The 25,029-nt window shown below is 35.1% G+C and overlaps 1 protein-coding gene across 5 annotated transcripts in view; it reads right to left on the bottom strand.

The window, feature by feature from the left end:
• Positions 1-25,029, bottom strand: part of SPAST (spastin) — a 40,594-nt gene that overhangs the window by 11,168 nt on the left and 4,397 nt on the right. Inside the window, exons 2-10 of one of the 5 annotated variants that reach the window (XM_081941572.1) lie at positions 22,997-23,080; positions 18,106-18,189; positions 12,811-12,906; positions 7,115-7,293; positions 5,008-5,141; positions 4,612-4,705; positions 2,131-2,205; positions 1,383-1,454; positions 252-327 (exon numbers count right to left, since the gene is read on the bottom strand). In XM_081941572.1, the coding sequence (XP_081797698.1) occupies positions 252-327; positions 1,383-1,454; positions 2,131-2,205; positions 4,612-4,705; positions 5,008-5,141; positions 7,115-7,293; positions 12,811-12,906; positions 18,106-18,189; positions 22,997-23,080 (894 nt within the window). Of the gene's footprint in view, positions 1-251; positions 328-1,382; positions 1,455-2,130; positions 2,206-4,611; positions 4,706-5,007; positions 5,142-7,114; positions 7,294-12,810; positions 12,907-18,105; positions 18,190-22,996; positions 23,084-25,029 lie in introns of all 5 variants that reach the window. The other 4 variants (XM_081941571.1, XM_081941574.1, XM_081941573.1 and 1 more) reach the window with 4 other exon arrangements.

Below are 25,029 nucleotides of genomic sequence, written 5' to 3'. Positions count from 1 at the left end.
CTGTCAAGGTCATTGACTGGAATTTTTTTTTGCTTTTTTTTAAAAAAATCCTGTTCTCCAGTATAGATTATCAGTACTTATTATAAATGTTATAAAATAAACTTAAAACTGTGGGTTAAGAACATTATTTCTGCAATGAAACTCAATCTAATAAAATGGATAATGAATAATATGTTATTCTCAATTATATGACTATTGTTATCCTGTAAATTTAAATCAAAATTTAACTAGTCAGATACATGAAATTTTACCAATAAAAATGATAGAAGGCTGAAGTTCTCTAGCTACTGCAAAAAGTGCACGGACTAGTTTCTCTCCTTCACCAACCTAAGGGGAAAAAAAACAAGATATCTCAAATTGATTGAATCATATGCTTCAAAACTGGCATATTATCAGTGGATACTAAAATATGACTAACTTGATCTATTCTATGACTGTGACATTAAATCTTTGTTACTATATTTACTATACTATAATTAAATTAATTTTTAAATGCTTATTAAAGTTTTCATCTGTATCTTCCTCTAAAAGCCAGGCATAACATGAAAAGCTTTTTTTTTCAGCAGGCTGCCCCAAAGAATGTGGAATGGAAAAGGTTCTAAAAGGAAATGGGTTTTTACAAAATTAATATATACTTATTACTCTAAGCTACTCTAACACAGGAAAGTACAGAATCATACAATCATACTGTATTAGAGGAGCTTTTTTTTTGCTTCTGTCTTGAAAGAAACACTAAATTGAAATGTTAATGTAACACATATCAAAAATCTGTTGCTGCCAATTAATGCAGATACATCTTTCTAGCAGCACCTACTAATTCTTTTACCCAATCTCTATTCCCGAAAAATCCATTTCTTGATATTTGGTTAGATTCACAATTCTGGGGATATAGTGGAAAAAGAATTACATAAATACTTATTTCTATAGCACCATGTCCAAGAGGACTTCACCCATACAGGTATTTTTCAGAGAGACATAAGATGGCTTAAAAGGGGGAAGGGAAGATACTGAAAAAAAAATTGTATTACAGCTTTCAATTTTAATGTATTCCAGTGGAATACAATTATATAGAGATGTAGATAAAAATTAGAACTAGTTTAAAGGTAAGGTAAAGCTTCCCTCGAACGTATGTGCTAGTCGTTCCTGACTCTAGGGAGCAGTGCTCATCTCCATTTCAAAGACGAAGAGTCAGCGCTCTCCTTGGTCATGTGGCCGGCATGACTAAAAGCCGAAGGCACACTGTTTAGAAATAGTTTAGAAACAGATAAACTTTATTTCAAATGTACTGGAATCTGGTGCAAATAAGGCTCCATTTATTATTTTTTTCAAAACTTCCTAAAATGACTCTTTAACCATAGTCAGAATATAATATTGCTACTTACATATTTTGATGTCAGACTTGCAGCACTTATGTTAAAAAAGGTTGAATTTGATTCTGCAGCCACTGCTTTGGCCTATATATATAAAAAAAAATATTGGTTTAAGACTGCAACATAATACCAAGAACATAACATCTTTCAACAATGTAATTATCCTTATTAGTCATAGTTCTGCTGAATTGGACACATATGTGCCCAGTAAATAACTATATATGTTAAAGGAAATTTTAATCTATCAGCACTTTAGCAATGTATGTTATACTTTTAAATGTCTGCTTATATATTTCAGAATTTACTTTTTCTTGTAAGATACTGGAAAATTCAGAGCATTCTTCTAACTGGAGTACCCATGTCCCAACATGAAACTACTCTGGTATCTCAAAATGATAAGAAAGAATATTTCTGGGTACATATATAAAATATAATGTTCAAACACTGTTTCCATAAGCAATATGCCAAAACACAAATAGACAGTATTTTCTGGCTAAAGGGAAGGGCAGAATAACTGAAATGAATGAGCTGGGAGTACAAATGGGCATTTATTTTTCTGGATTAAGGAGTGAAACTTTGAGGATTTTTAAAGAAAGAAATTATCTTAAGCCTCTTTTAAATCTCACGTTTGTTTCCTGCCTTAAAATGAAAGAAAAACACATGGCCAATTTTTAGCAAATATAATCAGATTTAGAAGGGATACTGGAGGGAACAAGAGGAGATTGCCTGCCCATGTGATAGAAGAAAGCAGCTCTCTTACCAGCATCGTCTTCCCATTTCCTGGTGGGCCAAACAACAATAATCCTCGTGCAGGAGCCCTAAGGCCTGTAAACAACTAGAAGAGTGACTCAATTACATTTTGGTTCATGGCATAATCTGAACTCTTCAGTCTATAAACTAGTAATTTTATAGCTGAGAGAAGACATTATTAATGTGTTTTGCAGAAGATATGAAAAACACTTATCATCCTGATTATTGAATACTTTGCCATTGAGCTCTATTTTTTTTGTACTTAATACTAAGTCAAGATAAAGAGTCTAGGAAAAATAGGCCAAAGACCACAGAAAAATTCAAATAATATAAAAGAAACTAATGCTTAAATTATTAAATTTAAGATATATTTTTTTGAATTCACCAAGCTATAAATGCTATAGAAACAATACACTTTCTAGCATAGAATTTATTTATTTTTTTACTATTATAAATTGTTATTCATTTTTCAAGCAACTAATGCTATTATAGCCTGTTATCCATGATTGCAGTTCTACGTTTTCTTCACAAAGTGTATTTTAATAGTCAGGTGTGAGCCATCTGACAGAAGAAGAGATAGCAAGACTGCCTCCAATTGGCTGTTCTGGCTAATATATATGCATATGCTGTGGATTTATTTCGTTAATTGCCTTTAGTCTTTATCTTAAGAAAATGAATGTGTAAGGTACAGAGTATATTAATTGGAATGATTATATAAAGATATGTCTTTTATTATAGCATCAACAAAAAATTTGCCAATTTTTCTTTCCTGAAACATCTTTAAGCATAGCTTGAAGAGAATTGGACAGATTGCAGTACTTATCAACAGTAATATTTCAATTGTCAATTGTTGCTACAAATGCAAAATCTGAACTATGGTGCCAAAGTCTACTGAAAAATTGGAAACCCAGATGACTTGGTCAAATATTTATATGTATGGACTCTAAATCAAATATTCACTTACAAACTTTTAAGAGCCAAATCTAAACTATATTCTGAAAGTAGTGTTCAAAAATAGGCCCATTGTTTCCTCAAACTGGAGCAGAGATAGGAGGGGTAGGGGGTGATTAAGTGTGGCCATCTCACTTAATGATCATCATTGCTTGCAACCAGTGACGTGCGTTGAGCTTTACGGCTGGTGAGGCTGGTGACGTCATCAGCGTGAGCCGCGGTCCCCTTCATGTTGACTCAGGAAGGAGGGGAATGGGACCACGTCAGTCTCCCTTCTGCGCACGTCCCATTCCCCTCCTTCCTGACTCCTGAGCGCGCTGACTTAGGGAGCGCGCTGACTTAGGAAGGGGGGAATGGGACGTGCGCAGGAGGGAGGCTGGAGGGATCGCGGAGGAGGGATTGCGCAGCGTGAGCCGCGGGACAGCGGCTCACGCTTTGCGATCCCCTTCATGTTGACTCAGGAGTCAGGAAGGAGGGGAATTCCCCTCCTTCTGACTCCTGAGCGCGCTGACTTAGGAAGGTGGGGAATGGGACGTGCGCAGGAGGGAGGCTGAGGCTAGAGGAGCCTCCTGCACATGTGGTCCCATTTCCCTCCTTCCTGACTCCTGAGTCAACATGAAGCGGACCACGGAGTGCTCCCATTCCCGACCAGGTGTGCAGAAGGCTCCTCAGCGCCTTTTCCCTTTTCCCTTTTTATTTAAATTTTCATGATGAGAGTGGTGCGGCTCTGCCTCCCCTGCCTCCCCTGACCGTACGTCCCTGCTTGCAACAATAATGGGCAGTTTCCATTACAGTTATAGGTCAAAGAATATCTGTAGACTCATTATATCTTTAATACTGGTTTGGAGATACACTTTGCCTAAAAGCATACTAAACAGAAGGGCAACTTTCACTTTCATTAGGTTTCTGATCCAGCCCAGCATGTTCACTGGCAGAATAGAAGAACAATTTTGTTAGTACTTCCATTCTACTGTAGATTCCTAGAACACAAAAATCTGGTTCTAAAAATAGGGACCATCTGGAGAACATGGGAGAGTCAGTGGTAGGTGCTGCATATAAGGAGATGATTAAAATTGTTTCTCCCTCCCTTCCTGGGCAACGAGGATTTTCAGCAGAATTTCATTTAGAAATGGATGATACCCAGAGGAAAGGCATACCTAGTATTAACTGCTTCAATTGAAAATATAATTATGCTTTGTTTAAACTTTACTACTGAAAACCTAGCGAATGTATAGGGGGGGAGTAGGTAACATTTATTTTAGCTCATTATTGAGCATGCAATTAATTTCTATGTATTAATCTATGCAATACAATCGATGTATTGGACCAATAAAAGCTGAATATTTTAAGTAACTATAAGAATGCCAGTTTTACTCCAGCGTCTAATCCAATACTCCAACTGGACTTTAATACAGAAAAATTGTGATTACACATAATAGATGCAAATATAACAAATATACATGTTACAAGAATACATCCAAAATGCTAATTTTTAAAAAATCAAAGTAAAATCTACCAGATAATGAAACAGATTGCTTACTTCAGGTCGAAGTGAGGGAAGGATAACAATTTCTTGCAGTGCCTGTTTAGCCAACTCCTGCCCGGCAATATCATCAAAATTGACAGATGTCCCACTAACAAATACAGAATAGTAATTAGTGCAACAATAGGCATCTCATTCTTCCAGAGTGCAGCTGAATATTTCACTCTTTGTCTCAACTGATTTTCCTTTTTAAAAAAACCTTTACAGTTAAGAAATTCTCATGGTATACTAAATATTATATTTTAAAGAATATTTTCATTTCTTCCTATCAAAATCTTAAACAGATGCAGAAAAAACTATGAACATTACTTGCCCTAAAAATAATCACACTTGATATTTGCTAAAAAGCATTCCCATCTCACCGCCCACCTACAAAATACTACTGGCACTTACCTGTCTACAATTTCGTTGAGAATAAGATTAGCAAGGTTACTATCCACATTTTTGAAAATCTTTGTGTCTTTCTTTTTTCGTACAGCAGTTGAAGGAGTAGAAGGCTTGGTGATTCTATTATTTTTTGGAGTAACCTAAGAAAACAATTATTTCAAATGTATTTCAATATTATTTTTAAAAAAAGAATTAGATATCAGCTTCAGTAATCTACAGGAAGGAAATTTCTATTCAGCATCTGGGTAATTGGTTAAACAAATCTGTGATAAGGTACAAGTTAACTTTATTTTTTTTAAATACAGAAAAAAACAGTTAATTAAATGTTGCAAAAGACTATGTAACATTAATTATGTGACATCAAGGTATTGTCAATTCTTAGCAACCATATACTGTATATTTTCTCCATGGTAATATAACATACTTTTATAAATTCAGGAAAGGAAAGGAAAAACAGAGCACAAATATATAATACTATGTGGAAAGAAAAGCAACTGTTGTAGTAAAATACATAATTATTCTCTAGATAAGCAGAATTCTCTCTCTCTCTCTTTTCTTTCTTCTTTCTTTCTTTCTCTTATCTATCTATCTATCTATCTATCTATCTATCTATCTATCTATCTATCATCTATCTATCTATCATCATCATCTATCTTCTAACCAAAAATAACGTATTCCATATTATTTATCAAAGTTTTAATTGCTTTTAAACAACTATTTTTTTGAATAAATAAGAGACAGAATGTAATAATCCTTCCTTCCAATGCCTAACATACAATGCTGATCAAAAAGCAAAGGTAAAATCTGTACAAGAACTCTGTATTATCACTTTGAGTTGATGGCAGTGATATTTTAAACTAGGTTTTTTTCTACACTGAAAATAATAAACCCAGAAGAAAATAAGCTCAGTATCACCATATCCATTTTCTAAATCTGTGGTTTCAAAATTAACAGCAAAATAAATTGGAATACTTGAATTATTAACCATTCTTAATAGTTCTGCTATACTGTGAATAAAAATATCTGTGTGCATGCATACAATAACAGAGTTTTTTGTTAATTTTGAAAATTACAAATATTTTAGCTTTTCCAACAAGAAAAAAGTGTTCTACCTTTTTGATCATTTTGTTTCCTCTTTTCCATATAACTTTCCATGGCAATTTTTTTCCAGGCATCCAAGTACCCATAACATCAGTGAAATCATTTATCAATGCTTATAATTGGAGCAGTTTTGCAACCCAGTTGCCAACTTGTAAAATATGGGCAGAATCCAACTATTTCCAATGATAGAAGCCTTCCATTCGCAAAATTGGGAAGAATGCTATACAGATAGACCTTGACTTACAACAGTTCATTTAGTTACCGTTCAAAGTTACAATGGCTCTGAAAAAAGTGACTTATGACCATTTGTCACACTTATGACCATAGCAGCATCCCTATGGTTATGTTGTCAAAATTCGGCCGCTTGGCAACTGACTCATAATTATGACAGTTGCAGTCCCAGGATCATGTGATCCCCTTTTGCAACCTTCTGACAAGCAGTCAATGGGGAAACCAGATTCACTTAACAACTGTGGCAAGAAACTAAAATGAGGTAAAACTCACTTAACAAACGTCTCACTTAACAGAAATGTTGGGCTCAATTGTGACTGTAAGTCAAGGACTACCCATATACTAAATTCATCTTCCCTAATTATTTTCGGTCAAATTATTGAAAAACATTTTTCCATTATTTTAGTAGATATCTTCTACTGATAACAAGAATGACACTAGATACAACCACAACCTTAATCAAAATTAAGAGCAAAATAACATTAAATAGGGTTTTCCCCCCTAAAATGTGTTTGAGATTACAAACTTATACAATTCCCTTATAGTAAATCACATCTTTGCTCCATTAGCTTCCATGGTCTATTCTAGTCTCTACCAGTCTTTCCTAGTAATATCAATAACTGAACTTAGATTTTGCTGCATGCAAAACATGCTATTTATAAAATGCAATTCCTTTATTTTGAATTGCAACTTTTCTATTGCCTTTTCTATTTCAATTGCAACTGTTCTATTTGCAATTAACAAATATGCAATATACTGTGCATAGAAGCTAGTGTCCTACCTTCTGAGTTGCAGCTGAAGGAACTTTAGGTGCAGAAAAATTAGAAACTCCACTATAACTAGGTGTTCTTTGGTGTCCAGAAAATCCTCCAGATCCAGCCTTTGCCACAGATTTTGAACGAGGAAGTGAATTACTACTGTGAGACAATGGATCCTTCTTTTTTGGAACAGTTCCATTTTCTACAAAGAAAAAGAATAAATTCTTACTACAGAAAACATTCAAATCAACTAGTTGCACTTTTATTTACTTTTAAATTGGTACTATTAATTTAATTGATTTATAAGACAGATTTCACACAAAACTCTGAGCAATAACATAGGGTTAAATCTCACAATACATAATGAACAATAATAATATAAAAACACATAATTTATTTATCTATAACCATTACCCATAAGTAAGTAAACACATTATCTTTGTGAACAGATCACCTCAGAAATATGACATGATTTATCTTAATAATGTTGCTTTCCGTTTGCACTGGTATTTTGTAAACTTTATTGAGTAGGTTGCTTTGTTAGAAAATTTTAGAACTAAAAATATTATCATTTCCTGCAAGCACAGCCAATGTATCTAAACACTATGTATACTAAAAATGTACAAAACTGTTATACTTTTTTTTAAACTTCTCAGACTATTATAGAAGCACAGTTTTGACCAGGTAACATACAACTATTTTTTCAGTTTTCAAGCAATATGAAACACAGTAAAGGTTGTCTTTGTTTAACAACAATAATTGGGACCACCAACTCCACTGCTAAGCAAGACATCACATAGCTGTGACTTGCAATTATACCACCGGCTTCTCCATTGCCTTAGCTTGTCAGAAGCCAGTTGTAGAGCATGCAAATAGTGATCACGTGACGGTGATATGGGGCAACTGTCATAAAAAGCCGCTGGCTGTGGAGCATCAAATCTCAATTATAGGACTGCAGGGATGTTCAAGAATCGTAAGTGCAAGGACCAGTCACAAAGTTATTTTTTTTCCATACCATAATTTCAAATGATCACTAAACAGAGCAGTAATAAAATGAGAACTACCTATAATCAAAAATTCAGTGGAAGAAGGTAATGTACATTTTACATCTACGGAAGCTTGAAAATAAAATTATAATGTAACTATGAAGACCAATATAAAAATTCTAAAGAATATATTGATCTACTACTTACTGTATATACTGTATGTTCCATTTACCAGTAACCTATGGCTCCTTACAGATTACTGTCTTGGGAATGCCTCCTTTGATAGCAAAAGACTATCCACCCCTGACCAATGCAAAAGAGGAATGCCTCTTTTGATAGCAAAAGACTACCCACCCCTGACCAATGGAGTGAAATTTTGGATCTAAGTGGAATTAATTAAGATATGATAGACTTTTCTTTACCTAATGATATTTTCATTAATCTATATTACTTTATAAAGGTTATCAACAAGAAAGCAAGCAGTTAAAATGTTTCTGAATCTTAGAAAGTTAGATTCACTCTTCACTTAACATTACACATTTATTTATCAAATTTATATGGCTACAAAATTGAGAGTTGGACACTCTGGATCATGTACAACTGTCAATAAAATACATATATGCAATACAATAGTAGAGTTCTAAGGGACCTTGGAGGTCTTCTAGTCAATACCAGGAAAGATTCTGGAAAAAATAACCAAGCAATGAATTTGCGAACACCTAGAAGCAAACAAAGTAATAGCCAAAAGCCAACATGGATTTGTCAAAAACAGATCATGCCAGACTAATCTTATTGCATTCTTTGATAATGTGATAAAATTAGTGGACCAGAGGAATGCCGTTGATATAGTTTACTTGGACTTCAGTAAGGCTTTTGATAAGGTAGACCATAACCTACTACTAGATAAAGTAGAAGAATGTGGGTTAGACAGCATCACCACCAGATGGATTCGTAACTGGCTGACCAACCGCACTCAACGTGTAGTTCTCAATGGAACTGCATCTACATGGAGGAAAGTATGCAGTGGAATACCCCAAGGCTCTGTTTTAGGCCCTGTACTCTTCAACATCTTCATCAATGATTTGGATGAGGGAATAAATGGGGAACTCATCAAATTTGCAGATGACACCAAGCTGGCAGGAATAGCCAACACTCCAGAAGATAGGCTTAAGATACAGAAAGATCTTGACAAACTTGAACATTGGGCACTATCTAATAAAATGAAATTCAATGGTGAAAAGAGTAAGGTTTTACATTTAGGCAACAAAAATGGAATGCACAGGTACAGTATAGGTGATACCTTGCTCAGTAGTAGTAACTGTGAAAGGGATCTTGGAGTCCTAGTGGACAACCATTTAAATATGAGCCAGCAGTGTGCAGCAGCTGCCAAAAAAGCCAACACAGTCCTAGGCTGCATCAACAGAGGGATAGAATCAAGATCACATGAAGTGTTAATAACACTTTATAATGCCTTGGTAAGGCCACACTTGGAATACTGCATTCAGTTCTGGTCGCCACGATGTAAAAAAGATGTGGAGACTCTAGAAAGAGTGCAGAGAAGAGCAACAAAGATGATTAGGGGACTGGAGACTAAAACATATGAAGAACGGTTGCAGGAACTGGGTATGTTTAGCTTAAGAGAAAGAAGGACTAGGGGAGACATGATAGCATTGTTCCAATATCTCGGAGGTTGCCACAAAGAAGAGGGAGTCAAACTATTCTCCAAAGCACCTGAGGGTAGAACAAGAAGCAATGGGTGGAAACTAATCAAGGAGAGAAGCAACTTAGAACTGAGGAGAAACTTCCTGACAGTTAGAACAATTAATCAGTGGAACAGCTTGCCTCCAGAAGTTGTGAATGCCCCAACACTGGAAGTCTTTAAGAAGATGTTGGATAGCTATTTGTCTGAAATGGTATAGGGTTTCCTGCCTAGGCAGGGGGTTGGACTAGAAGACCTCCAAGGTCCCTTCCAACTCTACTATTGTATTGTATTATTGTATAGTCCAATCCCCTGCCTAGGCAGGAAACCCTATACCGTTTCAGACAAATGGCTATCAAGCATCTTAAAGACTTCCATATTTCAAAACAGAAAAATCAGCTTTAAAATGGAGATAATTAAAACTAAAAATAAATGCAAAATATGTAGCACCTCTCAAATATTTTTAGAATGATTCATAAATGATTAAAACTTATCAAACAAATCAAGCAACAATAAAGTTGTCAACATTGTTTCGATATCTAAAAGCAGCAGCAAAGATACCATGTAAGATGATTAGGAATAAGACTCTTATTAGGTAGATGTTAGAGCCATAAGAGCATCCAAGAAGTTTATATTACTGTCTGTAGAAGTTACATAAAAACTAGGGCTCAGGATACCTGATTCCAAACAAGAGTTTAAATTCTGTTTGAAAACAATGAAAATACAAAGTACTACAGTAACTAGATTTCCAGACAAGCTTCAACAATCAGTGCAGGAGTGAATAAAACTTCTTGTAAGCTGTTCACTTGTTGTAAGCCACTTAGTTGCCTTGAACCACAATACAGTATATGCAACAAATACATTTAATAAATAAATAAAACCATGCAATAATCTATTTTAAGATTACACAGAAACTGGCCCATCTGTGTCAGTGAAAATATTGCACGCACTATGGAACAACAGAATTTGGGGGAGAGGGAGAGGAGTGATCATGCATTGAATTAGATACAAATGTATCTTAAATAAAATTATTACAATACTATTAACTGGGCTAATATACCATCAACCGGCATTCTAACCAGAACAGTTTAATTTCTGCTTCACAAGGCAACAAATTTGTGCTCTTCAATCTCCTGGTCCTTGTACAAGATCTTTGTTGATTCTAAATAACTTTTAAGTATTTACAGTGCCTCACCTGATCCAAGTATAAAAGTGAGATAGAATATTTGCCTGTTTCTTGTGTACGTATCTCTTCAGTACTATCCATATAATTGTAATAATCAACTCCTAGTTTCTGAATGATTTTATTCAATGATTCTGTATATGTTAAAGCACAGCCAATCTGGATTTCAGATAAATTCGCAATTCGAGATGTGATTAAGATACTATGTTTTTCAAAGTGGATAGAAAGTAATAATTAGCTGATCACTGATCAGAATTGCCAACTGATTTTGTTTTAGGAAGATATGGCAGATATTTTACTTTGATAAATCCACAAAAACATCTAACTACCAGATATTGATTAACTGAAGGAAAATTTAAATTAAAAGGAAGAACAGAATAGGAAAAGTCATAAAACTATACTATTTTCTAAAATTTCTTTTGGATATGAAATTTATTAGAACAGAAACTATTTTCCATGCAACCTAGTCTATATGATTATTTGCTTTTAAAAGTATCAATAAAAGTAGTTGCAATTGCAAGCAGTAATCAGTTTTTTCTTCAACAATATAGTGATATGCCGATTCTCATTATGCTACTTCATATATAGAATTAGTGTTGGTAACAGTACATCACAATGGATGAAGTCACACTGTAGTCCTATAAATATAATTTATCTTGCATAAAGCCATGTATACAACTTTTTCTTGCCCCAATCATTACGTGAATCATTACAGTTGTTAATAACAAGACTGTTAAGTGAATCCAGCTTTCCCATTGAATTCGCTTATCAAAAGATTGCAAAAGGAAATCACATGACTCCAAGACACTGCAACAATCATAAATATGAACCAGTTGCCAAGCATCTGAATTTTGATCATGTGACCATGCAGATGTTGTAATACTTAGAAGTGTGAAAAAAGTGATTTTTTCAGTGCTATTATAACTTCAGTCACTAAATGAATGGTTGTAAATTGGTTACCTGTATTCATACCTGTACCAATACTAATTGTTTCAAGCAAAGCACATCACACTAAATCAATTACTGAGAATATACTTTTAGAGAGAAATAATTGTCAAAAATGTCTTTATAGAGCAAAAAAACTGTGTATGATTGTAAGTGTATACACAAAATATATTATATTATGTATGCATGTATAGAATATTATTTGGAGTTACTATGTCTTATAAAGAATAAAAATGACTGAAGGTACAAGCTACAAAGCTCACAAAAAAACATAGCAAAGAAATTTCCAAAGCAGCTTAGCCAGAAATCACTAAACATTTACAACACCCTACCTAAATTTTTTCTCTTATTTTCATTCATTACTCTTATTTCTTAAACATGCTTTAAGAATGCTGAACATCAATAATTTTCTCATATAAATAAACTTCAAGCTGATTTTCTCATTATTCTATCTCATGTACACACACTGACAAAGAAGGCCAGGAAAAAATGTTCTTCAATGGGAGATATATGCAAAAATGTATTCTCTGCTTTTGTTTTTATAAAAAATAGCAAACAACATAATTTAATGTAGATATGAATTTTTAAAAATGGAAATCTTTTTTTTTCTAGCACTGCATTTTATAAGGATCCTAAATAGACTTTTCCAAAATTCCAAACTTTATGTCAAAATACTAAACTTTAAAACTAATGCCTTTCCTTGCCTTTCAAGACATAGGAAATGTTAAAAAAGCAATTGGTGAGGACAACATTAATTCAGCATAGATTAATAAGGATCTTTAAAAGAGAAAACATTTTTAAACTATATTAGGAGCAGGGTATTTATTGCTGCATATTTTGTTTTAATAAGGTAGATACTGAGAGACATCCCCCTAATTAATTAGGTGCTGGGAAAACCAAACCCACCTGACTGGAGATGTCCATTACGGCATACCAGGTTAGTATTGTCACTACGGACTTCCATTTGCAGCTTGGGAATTTGCTTAACTGCCTGCATCTTCTCTATGCAACAGAACAGAGAAGGGAAAAGGACAAATAAAATACAAAAAATGAACCAATGAAAGTTACGTATACTGGTAATACCAAAATGATTTTGCCTTTAGTTGGCTTGATAAGGATTAAAGTTACAAAGCTTATACCTAATGTTTACAATATTATGAAGTCACATCTTATTAATAAAATACAATGTATGTAAAACTGTGAGCTGCAGTCAGTAACTGCATTTTTCAGAAATAGCGAAGAAAAGAACTAGTGGGATACTTTAAAATGAATTTGCAAAGAATTATGATTTCTTCTACCTATCATCTCAGAAAGTCTACAACTTGGTTCAATTTGCAATCATATTTCATACTAAATTTTGTTAAGTATTTCTTTATGATAAACATTCCATTTTAAGCAGTTAGTATATTTGTAATCTACAGGTTATTTCAAGTTGCTACATAATTCTTTAAGTAAGAGCACAGGAGCCTCCTTTCTGATCAACTGAACTTTCCCTAAATATTAAGTAATTGTTACATAATTAAAATAAAATTACTACTTTTCTAGCAATAAGATTTAGCATTGCATTATAATTATCAGAAATAAATTAGACAGATACAGCTGATAAATGATCATTAAAAAATTCTAAAACGTCCACGTCTTATACTTTTAGAACCAGTTATCACCTTTTGAAATGAACAACTTGTTAGATATCATCCTGAATCTAACTGTCAGCAATTTACAACAATATTTAGATTCACAAATAATCTATTTATAAAACCATGATCCTTTTCAGTTTTTTAGAAAACAGATCAAATCCATCTCTTTTTTTGTACTTCAAAATAAAACCAGCCATTAAAAAATAATTAATAGCTTTTCAATACACATTAAGCTAAAAATGGTATTCCGTAATTACTACTTTGTTACTATCTCAGAACAATCTAGATTCCTTTTTGATACTACTGTGTATTTTCATGCAACAGAGTACTGCAATATAGCTTTAACTAAAAGAGGCATCACAAAAAACACACATTCATTTTTTAATATATGCGTTTTTTGAAAGGATTCTTACTCAGCCCTTCCTAAAATGTTAAATAAGATGGCCAAAGTTTTTTAAAAAACTAAAGACTGTGCTACCTATCTCACATTTCTTCTCTATGTTCCTTTCTTGTATACTGTTACCCAACAGTCCATAGTCAAAAAGATGACCCTCAGTTGGTCATATCAACACATGGCAAAGACATATGTATACAGAACATTTATTCCATATCATCTACATCATGGCTGTCAAATTTCCAGCCCATGGGCCATATGTATCACACACTGGCCACGTCCAGTTTAGTGAAGGGGGGAAAAGTCCCGATACGTCATGTGATTCTGCCGTGATGACATGAGTTTGACACCCCTGATCTACACCAACCTTTCTCAACTCAGATTCAGCAAGAGGTCTCTAAGGTACTATAACAGTGATGGCGAACCTATGGCACGCGTGCCACAAGTGGCACGCGGAGCCATTTGTCAGGACACGCATGCGCGCGCTGGCCAGCTGAGTTCACCTTTTTAAAAACTATTTTTCGCCTTCCCCAGGCTCCAGAGGCTTTATAGGAGCCTGGGGAGGGCGAAAAGAGCCTCCCCCCCTCCGGAGGCTTCAGGGACTGTCCGGAGGCTTCCCTGAAGCCTTCGGAATGCTTAAAACCACCCTCCGAGCAAACCGGAAGTGACTTCCGGGTTGCTCAGAGGGTGGTTTTAAGCGTTCTGAAGGCTTCAGGGACTGTCCGGAGGCTTCCCTGAAGCCTTCGGAGCGCTTAAAACGACCCTCCGAGCAAACCGAAGCGTTCCGAAGGCTTCAGGGATCGTCCAGAGACTTCTGGGTTGCTTGGAGGATGGTTTTAAGCGCTCCGAAGGCATCAGGGAAGCCTCTGGATGGTCCCTGAAGCCTTCGGAACGCTTAAAACGACTCCGAGCAACCCGGAAGTCACTTCCGGTTTGTTCGGAGGGTGGTTTTAAGCGTTCCGAAGTCTTCAGGGAAGCCTCCGGACGGTCCCTGAAGCCTCCGGAGGGCCTCTGGGGGGGTGGGGAGGCTCTTTTCGCCCTCCCCAGGCTCCTATAAAGCCTCTGGAGCCTGGGAAGGGCGAAAAAAGCATGTAAAAATGGGGGGGGGTCGCGCATTGTGCGCGCATGCGCACTGGGGGGGGTCGCGCGTTGCATTATGGGTGTGGCACGCCCGCACACGACCCCCCTGCGCTCCCCCCACTTGTGGCACGTGAGCCGAAAAAGATTCGCCATTGCTGTACTATAAGATACCATGACTGGGGGGGGGGGGAAACCTTTTTCTAAACAAATGCAATGCTAGCATTCATAATAATGGGGATTTTTACACATCACAACTCAGCTCCACTTTGCTATTGTTGTTAAATGTTGACAAATGTGGGTTGTATAAGTTACAAATGAATTATATTGTGAATTTTTCATATTTTTTTGTGAAAAATAGTTGTTTAATTTTTATGCAGGGATTCACTATGTAAGGTCTGAAAATTATTTCAAAGGTTTCTCCAGAGTAAAAAGTTTGAGAAAGGCTGATCTAGGACACAATTCATTAAGCCTGCTAAATCATTTCTAAAAACTGTATGAAAATTAATCCTTATACTTCCTTTATTTCATCTTGAGGGTAAACAGTACGTTAGAGCTACTGCCACTATGCATGAAAAATACTATATCTAATAGTAATGAAAAAGTTTCACTGCCTTCATGTTCATTTCCAAACGTAAGTGACAGCATTGATGTTTGCTTGCACATAGAATCTTGATCTCCCACAAGAATGCTAACATAGCTGAGTAGATATGGTGACTGGGCATGCTGCCAATTATATACTATGGTTAAGAATATCAATGGCAAAACCATACAGAGGGTTTCAACTGTAAACAGAACTGAACTATGGGATTAATCTTCAATCTTACTGGAAGGCAATATCTGTCTAAAAGCAGACGAATAGTCTGCACGTAATATTTATCACATTCATACATGACAAGGATACTTGGAAGAGCACCCAGAAGCTTCAGCTGCTACAGAATGCGGCTGCGTGAACAATCTTGGATTCCCCAAGGATGCTGCATATAATACCTCTGCTGTGTGAGCTGCTCTGAGTGCCAATTTGCTTCTGGATCCAATTCAAGATGTTGGTTATGATGTTTAAAACCCTACATGGCCCAGATTACTACAGAACCACAGTCACCCCATTAAGTTGGCTTGTCCCACTTGGTCAGGTAGGGAAAGTATGCTGTGGATCCATCAGTTACAGAATGTTGACTGGCAGGTTCCAGGAAGAGATCCTTCTCTGCCTTTGTCCTCATCCTTTGGAAAATCCTACTACTACCACTTTCCTTTTTAAATTGCTTGAAGACCTGCCTCTTTGTCTTATTAGAAACATGGTTTATGAAGTAGCATTTTTGTATCTGTAACAGCAACATCAAATAAAGCAGTGCCCTACAGCATCTTAAAAAATGTAGCTAAATTTCTATCCTTTGCCATTGCCCGAACTCTAGATTGCTCCAGGCCTCCAGAAAAGAGCAACAGTAGTTTAAAGCCTTTTAGGACAACACTAAAGTTATACCAGCATTTTATAAGCCCTGTGGGAGAAAAAAAAAACTCACTATTACCGCAGGTGCAGGAAAGGGTAAGGAATCAACAAAGGTACAATTCCACATCATAGGATTGTAGTTTATATTTGACACTTCATTTAACAGCAAGTTATTTCAATCTAATACATGTTGCAGCTACATGTTATTCTTGTTAAAAAGTTTCTGTTTGTCGTTGGCTATGAAATATGTATTTTTATAAATTCCAATCTCACAATTTTTCTGGTCACAGTCAATGACATTTAGAGATGCAGTTTTAAGCAAACCACAGACACAGAAATATACAAATCTTCTTGGCACCATTCCTCCAAACTTAAAATGTTCTGCTCCTGATTTTGTTTACTGTACTCTAAGGATTCCCAATCTTTTTAGCCTCTGAAGTACTTTTGAAATTTGAGACACTGTTGAGTCCCACAACAAAATGGTGGCTATGGAAGCCACCTAATACAAAATGGCAACTAGATCTATCAGACTAATTACAAAAGAAATGTCCAAAAAATAATTGGATAATCATGAGAAATATATGGAGAATGCACTACAACTGTTTGGAAGAACAACAAATTGGGAAACCTAAGGAGTGTTTTTCTTTAAAAAATCTATATTTCTTAGTTAATACTGGCTTCCTTAAAAAATCAACATAACTAAAGAGATAGTAAATGAGATTTATAAAATCATAAGCTATCTTATTTAGGAGCTGCATCTTTTATAGGTAGAAATTCTATGTCCTTGTTTCTCCTAATAATTAAGTAAAGCTATGTATGCTATCCCAGCTTCAGCCCTATGAGACATAAACCATGTAACATGGATAAATGATTTAACAGTGTTTTCAAGAAAGTCAGCAGTGAATAAATTGAGATACTGCTATCCCTACAAGTCTGTGATGACTGAAAATAACATGTATGTGAGGATGTGATGATACAAATCCTACCCTTATTTGCATCCTAACTTTTGATCTAAGTAGGTAATTTGCCAAGCTTGCCTCATGATATCACATTACATGTTTCTTTCCTGGCCCCTCCAGAAATTTTTGCTGCTATCTAGTTTATTCTAATTTATAAATGCTTTGATTTAAAAGATTTCAATTTATGATAATCTGTCACTGAATTCATTAGGTATTTTGTAAAGGTCTGTACCCTTCAACTGATTTCAACATTATTTTGTTCAACAATTTACTACTTTTCTTCAAAGTAATCTCCAGTTAAAACCTATTTAGCTGAAATTTTGGCAACATTTTTCTCTATGAATTTTCCTTCTAAGATGCACTTTATACCATCTTCCATCAATGCTAATTCTGGACCAATTGCTTAGCCATTTCAAGAAGAAACTTGTGTTCATGCTGCATTTTAAAAAGTTTTCGCAAAAAAACACTGCTCACTAGTTCTTCAGCTTCCCCTTTAAAATATCAGGAAACCAAACTATGACAATATACTCGTATCTCTAAACAAGTACACTAATTGAAGTCTATGGGTGAAACATACGTTTCAAACTTTTTTAAAAAACTAATTTTAAATCATTTTTCTCTCAATACATCTTAAACATATGCACGACCAGTTCTACAATTTTCTAAAGTAACAACATTAAGTAGTACCTAACAGCTGCAAACGGTCCTTGGCCATTGCCAAATTTGTCATCATTTTAGACTGGAGGCGACGAGCTCGATCATAATGGTCTCCTTAAAGAAAAAGTTAAACATTCAGCAGAGGTATAATTGCAATATCTATCTTATACTCCATCAAAAGTGAATAATTAATACAAATGATAACTAATAAAATAATATAACTATATCAGTTGGAACAAATGAATCTAGAAGTAACAGCAAGAAACTTCTAGGATGCTACGTACTAAAATTATACAGGGTTACAAACTATAGACTCCTAAGAATAACTGCAGATATGAGAAATAAATATATAAGTATATTTTTTCTGTCCCAAAATACTCATATGTACATATTACGAGTTTTAGAATTTCTTTTGAAAAGTGATGCATTATGATTACAGATTTCTAAATCTATGCCATATTCTGCTAGATAAAAGTACTATTGCCCTAATAAAACTATTAATTTTAGAGAGTAAATGATTATTTTTAAGCATCTTTAACAAAAATTAAATACTTCAAGGTGTTATTTGACTGGATCTTAGCCTTGTGTCTTAAATTATCAAACTTAATTATAATGTGTTAACTCACATTATAATTTTTATACAATACATTAACTGTTAAATTAAGTATACTTTTGTTGCTATCTTAATACCATAAGAAATTAAATTCTTTTATGTTACTCCATTTTCCCAGCTAAAACTATCATCAGAAAAACTCACTAGAGCCATAATAACTAAGCCAAAAAATACAAATATAGACTATATGTTCAAAATTTTGATTCACCTAAACAAGTGGCTACTACATACTAAACGTAATGCTACAAATTTGGCATGAGTTATAACTTTAGATTAAGGGTGTCAAACTCAATTTCATTGAGGGCCACAGGGTTGTGTTTGACCTCAGGAGGCTGAGGTATGCGTGGCCAGGGTAGGCGTGGCCAGCTTGACATCACTCATGTTGGGGGTACCTTTGGTGGCTTGAGTGCTCTGCCAGGGAAAACGGAGCTTGGGAGGACCGCATGTTTTTCCTTGCAGAGGCACTGCAGGCCAGTCCGCTGTTTCCAGGGTGGCCCCATGGGTAAGTTCTAAGCATCTTGCGGGCTGGATCCAGGCCCCAGGTCTTGGGTTTAAGATCCCTGCTTTAGAGGATTCCTATTATTCTTTGTTTCTATGACTTCTCTATACAATCCATTTCAAAAAGATAAAAAGACAAAATACATGATATGAACAGTGGTGACTCAGGTCTTCAATAATTATTCTATAATCATTATCTCCAATGATCAATATCCAATGATCAATTTCAACATATGTAACAGCCAATCTAATGTATCTAAGCAGATTACCTAATAACAGGCTGAAATTATTAAAAGTTTTTTTAAACACTAAAAAGCAAAACAAAAACAATAGAATGCAGTGCAATCAATCAGTTATGCAGAATAACTATAAAATGTAACATACACTATTGCAGGATAATACAAGTAATAGAAAATAAAACTGAACACAAACTGTACAACTTTTGGTATTAAAAAAAGGTTTTGCTAGGCAGTAAAGTATAGGAACCAGACATAATCCTTGGGAAGTGCTTCTACAACTCTACAACAAAAGTCTCTGCCTTATTTCACCTATGAGAGTAACACAGAACGATGATTGATTAGTCTGAAAGCAATATGAGTGAGAAAATTCTTTTACCAAATTTTTCAGAGGTTTAAGGATCAAGCCTCAAAAAACTGAACTGGATCTAGAAACAATACAATAGCCAGTGCAGTGGATGAAGCACTGATATTTATGTATTTATTTACTTAAAGAACATATACAGTTGACTATCTCATATACCGTAATGATTCTAGGTGACTCACAACAATCCCCAAAAATCCAAAAACAAAAGTACTCTTCTTCCCAGGTATCAGATTAAACAACCTCCTAGCTCACCCCTCATCCTAGCTCAAAGCTTGGGAGAAGAGCCAAATCTTCACAGCTCTCCAAATGGCTAACAATAGGCATCCCTTGGATCTCAAGAGAGTGACAACTTTTAAGGGAGTGGACCTGGAGTGCCCCCATCCTGTCTTAATAGAACAAGGAGATATCTCCAACAGAGGTGGTCCCATAAGGAACCTGGCTTTGAATTGCAACCAGAAAACAACTAGGACCCAGTGCAGCTCGTGCAGCAGAGGTGTTAATCAGAAAAACTGTAGGGCACACCAAACTGCAGTGCAATTGCATTTGGAAACAGTTGCAGCTTCCAGATGGTCTTTCAAAGACAGCCGCATTTAGATTGAATTGCAGAAATCCAAATGGGAGATAACTGGGGCAGAAGTGACTGTGAGCAAGGCCTCCTGGTCCAGACATTTTTTTACTTTTATTTATAAAATTTTAAAACTACCCATCTTTCTCCCAGAGGGACTCTGAAATGAATATTTGGTGCACAAGATGAATTTGTGCAAGGGCCGCAATGGCCATATTTGCTATCTATTCTTTTAGCAGGAGCCAAGAGTTGAAGATGATCTTCAAATTGTGCACAAAATTTGTCTGGGGGAGTGTTAGCCATTCCAGAATCTCAGTTGTCAACTCTCCTGATTCTAAGGGATCAAAAATCCACAAGCACTCCATTTTGCTAGGATTGCGTCACAGCTGGTTTGTCCCCATCCAGGCCCTCAAAGCCTCCAAGCATTGAGCAAGCATCCAAAGAGCATAACTTGTCCAGCATTGGCTATTAAGGTGTCTAATGGAATAGATTACACACATACCCCCCATCTCTTTCCTGTATGCACTTTGTTCCCTGCCTCTTCAGCCTAGTTGGTTTTATTTTAATTGGATTTTAAATTTATGATCCTTATTGTTTTAATGATTTACAGGGCATTTTAATTAAATGTCTGTAAGCCCTCTTGTATGGGTGACATACAAGTTTAGTAAATACATTGGGAAAAGATATGCAATTGGGTAACATCAGCATGCTGGTAATACCAAAGCTCCTGCTGGTAGATGACCTCTTGCAGTGGCTTTATATAGGTGTTAAATAGGAGAGAGAACCAAGTCCTGAGACACCTCATATAACATGGGACTATGGCTGGACCTCTTCACCCTGCAAACACTGCCTGGTATGTGTCATGGCAAAAGGAGAATCACTACAAAACAAGTCATCCACTACTGTCACCAATACTGTCTCACTACTATAGGTCAGCCTGAACCCTGACTGAAAAGCTATGATATGTTATTAGCCAATTCCAGTTATCAACTCTGCAATTTTAATTTGGAACAAGTTTCTTATTTTCAAAATTATAAGCATCATAGGAATCCAATTTTGACAAATGTCTTTGAATTTTTATGATTATACACATTATGGCAATAACCAGGAAGTATTCTAATGGTAGGTGGCTCTGCCAAACATTACAGTAGTCCTCAGTTAATGACCGCTCGTTCAGCAACCATTTGAAGTAAGAACAGTGCTAAACAAGGGGTACTTACATCCCATCCTTGAAATTCTATCTGTCCCTGCACACCCATGTTGCAATGTCTGGCAGTCACTTTTTCATTATTTCCAACCTTCCTTGTTGGATTCTCACAAGCAAAGCCAATGGAGAAGCTGGCAGGGAAGGTTGCATGTGCTCCTGCTCCTTTTTCTCCTGAGGATCTTGGCTAGGAAACTGATACTGCATAGCATGGAACTCCCCACCCTCCCACCCTTAGTATGCACCTGTCAGACCAGTTGCACTTGCACCAGGCTACAGCATCTTTGTATTCACACAACAGCTACTTGCACACTCTCTTACGGTCTAGAACACCCACCTACCCAGCTGCACTTATAAAACAGCAGCTACCCACCTACCCCCCCACCCCCCGGTTGTACCCCTCACCCAGCCACAAGCAATATGGGACGTAAGACTTCCTGCCATCTTCCTCATTGACTTTGCCTGTTGGAAGCTGGCAGGAAATCACAAACTGTGGTCCCATGAGGTCCTCACTTAACAATCCATGATCCTTGCTTAAAGATAAGCAACCAAGATTGCTGGAATTACCAAAGCTAAGTGATGCAGTCAATGGACATTGTCCTTTACAACCCTTATTGCTTAGCAATAGAAATTCTGATTCCAATTGCCATGGTCAAGTGAGGACTAGTTATACATAGTACCAAATACACAATTTATTAATGGAATTCCTAAAAACTAAGGCTACCTGATAATTAAATCAGTGATGGGAAAGTCATGTTTCTTCAAAGATGCTGGACTATAATTGTAAGCATTTCTATGCATTGGTTATTATAGGATTAAAAGGAGTTATAATCCAACATATGGGTGGTCAAAAGTTTCTCAATCTTGAATGAAATAAGGATTGACATGAACCTCTGAATTTAGTCCAATTCTGATTAAGATGAACATCTCGACAGAGATGTATTAATAATAATTTAACATATCCAGAATTTGGAATAATTCAAATTTATTGTACAGAGAAATATTAACAAGGAAGTAATAATGACTACCAAAATTAGCCGTTCAGTGAACAACTAACAGTTTAGTCTGTAATCACTGAAAAGAGAAAGTTTATTTCCACAATGAAGAAAACTTTACATACTAATTTTGCCATCAGATGCATGTCTAACCTTTTTATCAACTTGAAATCTTCATATTTACACAAGTTTGTTGAAAGTCCTGCCTTGGTGTGACATGAAAGGAGTAAGGGGTGCATTTTATCTGAATGAAACAGAGATCACTAGAATGCTTATTTATTATAATTTGGTAGTACATCGTTTTTTTAAAAAAATATCCTATGGATTTTGCCACCTTCACAGATTTTACAAATTTCAATATTTTTTCTTCCAAACTGTCTATTCAGAATTTTCAAATCATATTGATAGCTTTTCTTCTTCATATAACACTAAAATGAACTTACCTTGACCAATAACTAATATAGCTATTCCTTTCTCGAGTTCTTCGATTCCCTTTCTATACCATTCAACAGCTTGTTCCTTTTGTCCTGCTGAAAAAAGTGAGTTCTATTATTTTATTGTGAAAGAACATCAGACACTATACAAAGCATAAGTATCTGTACCACAATAACCAAAATTGAGACAATATAAACGTGTAGTCTTGGTCCAAGTAGTCTTAGACAAACATTGACAAACTTAAGTAACTTTCTCTTATTAAAACAAAGATATGCAGAAAAAAACAACAATACTTTAGAGTAAATCTGATCCTCCTGTAGTTTGCCAATAAAAGGTAAATGCTAATTTTACAAATAAGATCTGTTCAATTCACAGCATTTTAGTAGACAATTACATCTAGGGTAATTGTCTGACCTCATTATAGGCATAGGTCTGAAGTTCATCTATACACACTGACCTCCGCTCCTTCCGTGTAAAGCTCAAGACCCACCTATTCCAAATAGCCGGCCTGGCTCAATCATAACTTCATAACGCTCCTGATGGGTTTTTTAATTCAGTAATTTTATTTAATGGGATTTTAAATTGTGTTTTTTAATTGTCTTTCACTTATGAGTCTACCTCCTCCATGCACATGTATATGTATTTGCTTTTTATGTATGTATGTTTGTTTTTATCTGTATTTTATCTGTTTTGATTGTACGCCGCCCCGAGTCCTTCGGGAGAGGGTTGCGGCTAATCAAATAAATTATTATTATTATTATTATTATTATTATTATTATTATTATTATTATTATTATTATTATTATTATTATTATTATTATTATTATTATTATTATTATTATTATTATTATTATTATTATTAAAGCTTGGATAATGGTGAATGGAGATTTGACAAAACCATGAGAAATCCAGAAAGGAACAAGACAAGGTGTCCTTTATCATCATTATTATTTATTCTAGTGTTGGAACTGTTAAATAGAGATATTAAACAAGAGAACAGAGCAAACAGACTACCAATGTGCACAATTACAAACTGCATGGGTTTGCTGATGATTTGGTGTTAATTGTGCAAAATCAGCTAGAGAACATTGAATATTACGAAGAAGATCAAAATGTTTGGTGAAATCGCAGGTTTAAAAATTCAGAACATTTTAGTAGACAATTGTGTCTAGGGGAAATTGTTCTGTACCAAACTTTACTATAGGCATGGAATTGAACTGAAACATGTTAAACTTATTTTTTAAAAAACAAGTAAATAATAGTAGCATAATGACTAATCAGACTAGAATTACATCAGAATCAGTGAAAGACAATGTAATCTAAATACAACACTAGCTAAAAATTATACAGCTGAGAAAGTCAGCATTACATCACTGCCATCATGGAAGTCTGCTCAATTGGACTTTTCTTCTATTCAATATTCTACCAACTCTCTTTTAGGAAGTATTTCTCAAGGGACAGGAAGAAACAGATAATGATGGCATCTACCACAGAAATCTCTTGAATTGAATTTCCTTCTTTATTCTCATTACCATCAGCTGACCTCTAAAAATGATTTTATGCTTCCTTTTTTTAAAAAAGAAATACTTTATCGTTATTTATGCTTATAAATTATAAATCACTTAGGAAGATTACCCTGTGACAGTATATATGTAATATAAATTATTACATATTTTATGCAATAAGCTTTTTTAATTGTTACTTATTTTAATTCATGCTATCATAACATAAAATACATGTGAATAAAAATCATGAATGTTAAATCAAGCACAAGTAAGAAGGTATAGAAATTAAAGTGAAAAGCTATTGATCCTTATCTAAGTAGTTTTAATATTTCAGGACTTACATGGCTAAATGTATATGTCGGCCTGAGTTAATTAAGTCACAAATCTAGGCCTAGATACTAGATGCAAAATTAATTTATGTCTTTAAAGCATTTAAATGGCTTCCTAAGTTAATTCTAAGTTTAGGCAGTATCTCATATTCTAACTTAAGAAATAAGTAGTGCCTGACTTCTCAAAATATTTCAAGACTTAGAGAA

The sequence above is a fragment of the Natrix helvetica genome, assembly GCF_964273705.1.
Source record: "Natrix helvetica genome assembly, chromosome: 2".
In the NCBI taxonomy this organism is placed as follows: Eukaryota; Metazoa; Chordata; class Lepidosauria; order Squamata; family Natricidae; genus Natrix; species Natrix helvetica.
Note: the sequence above shows the minus strand (reverse complement) of the source record. Positions and strands in the feature narration are given on the sequence as shown.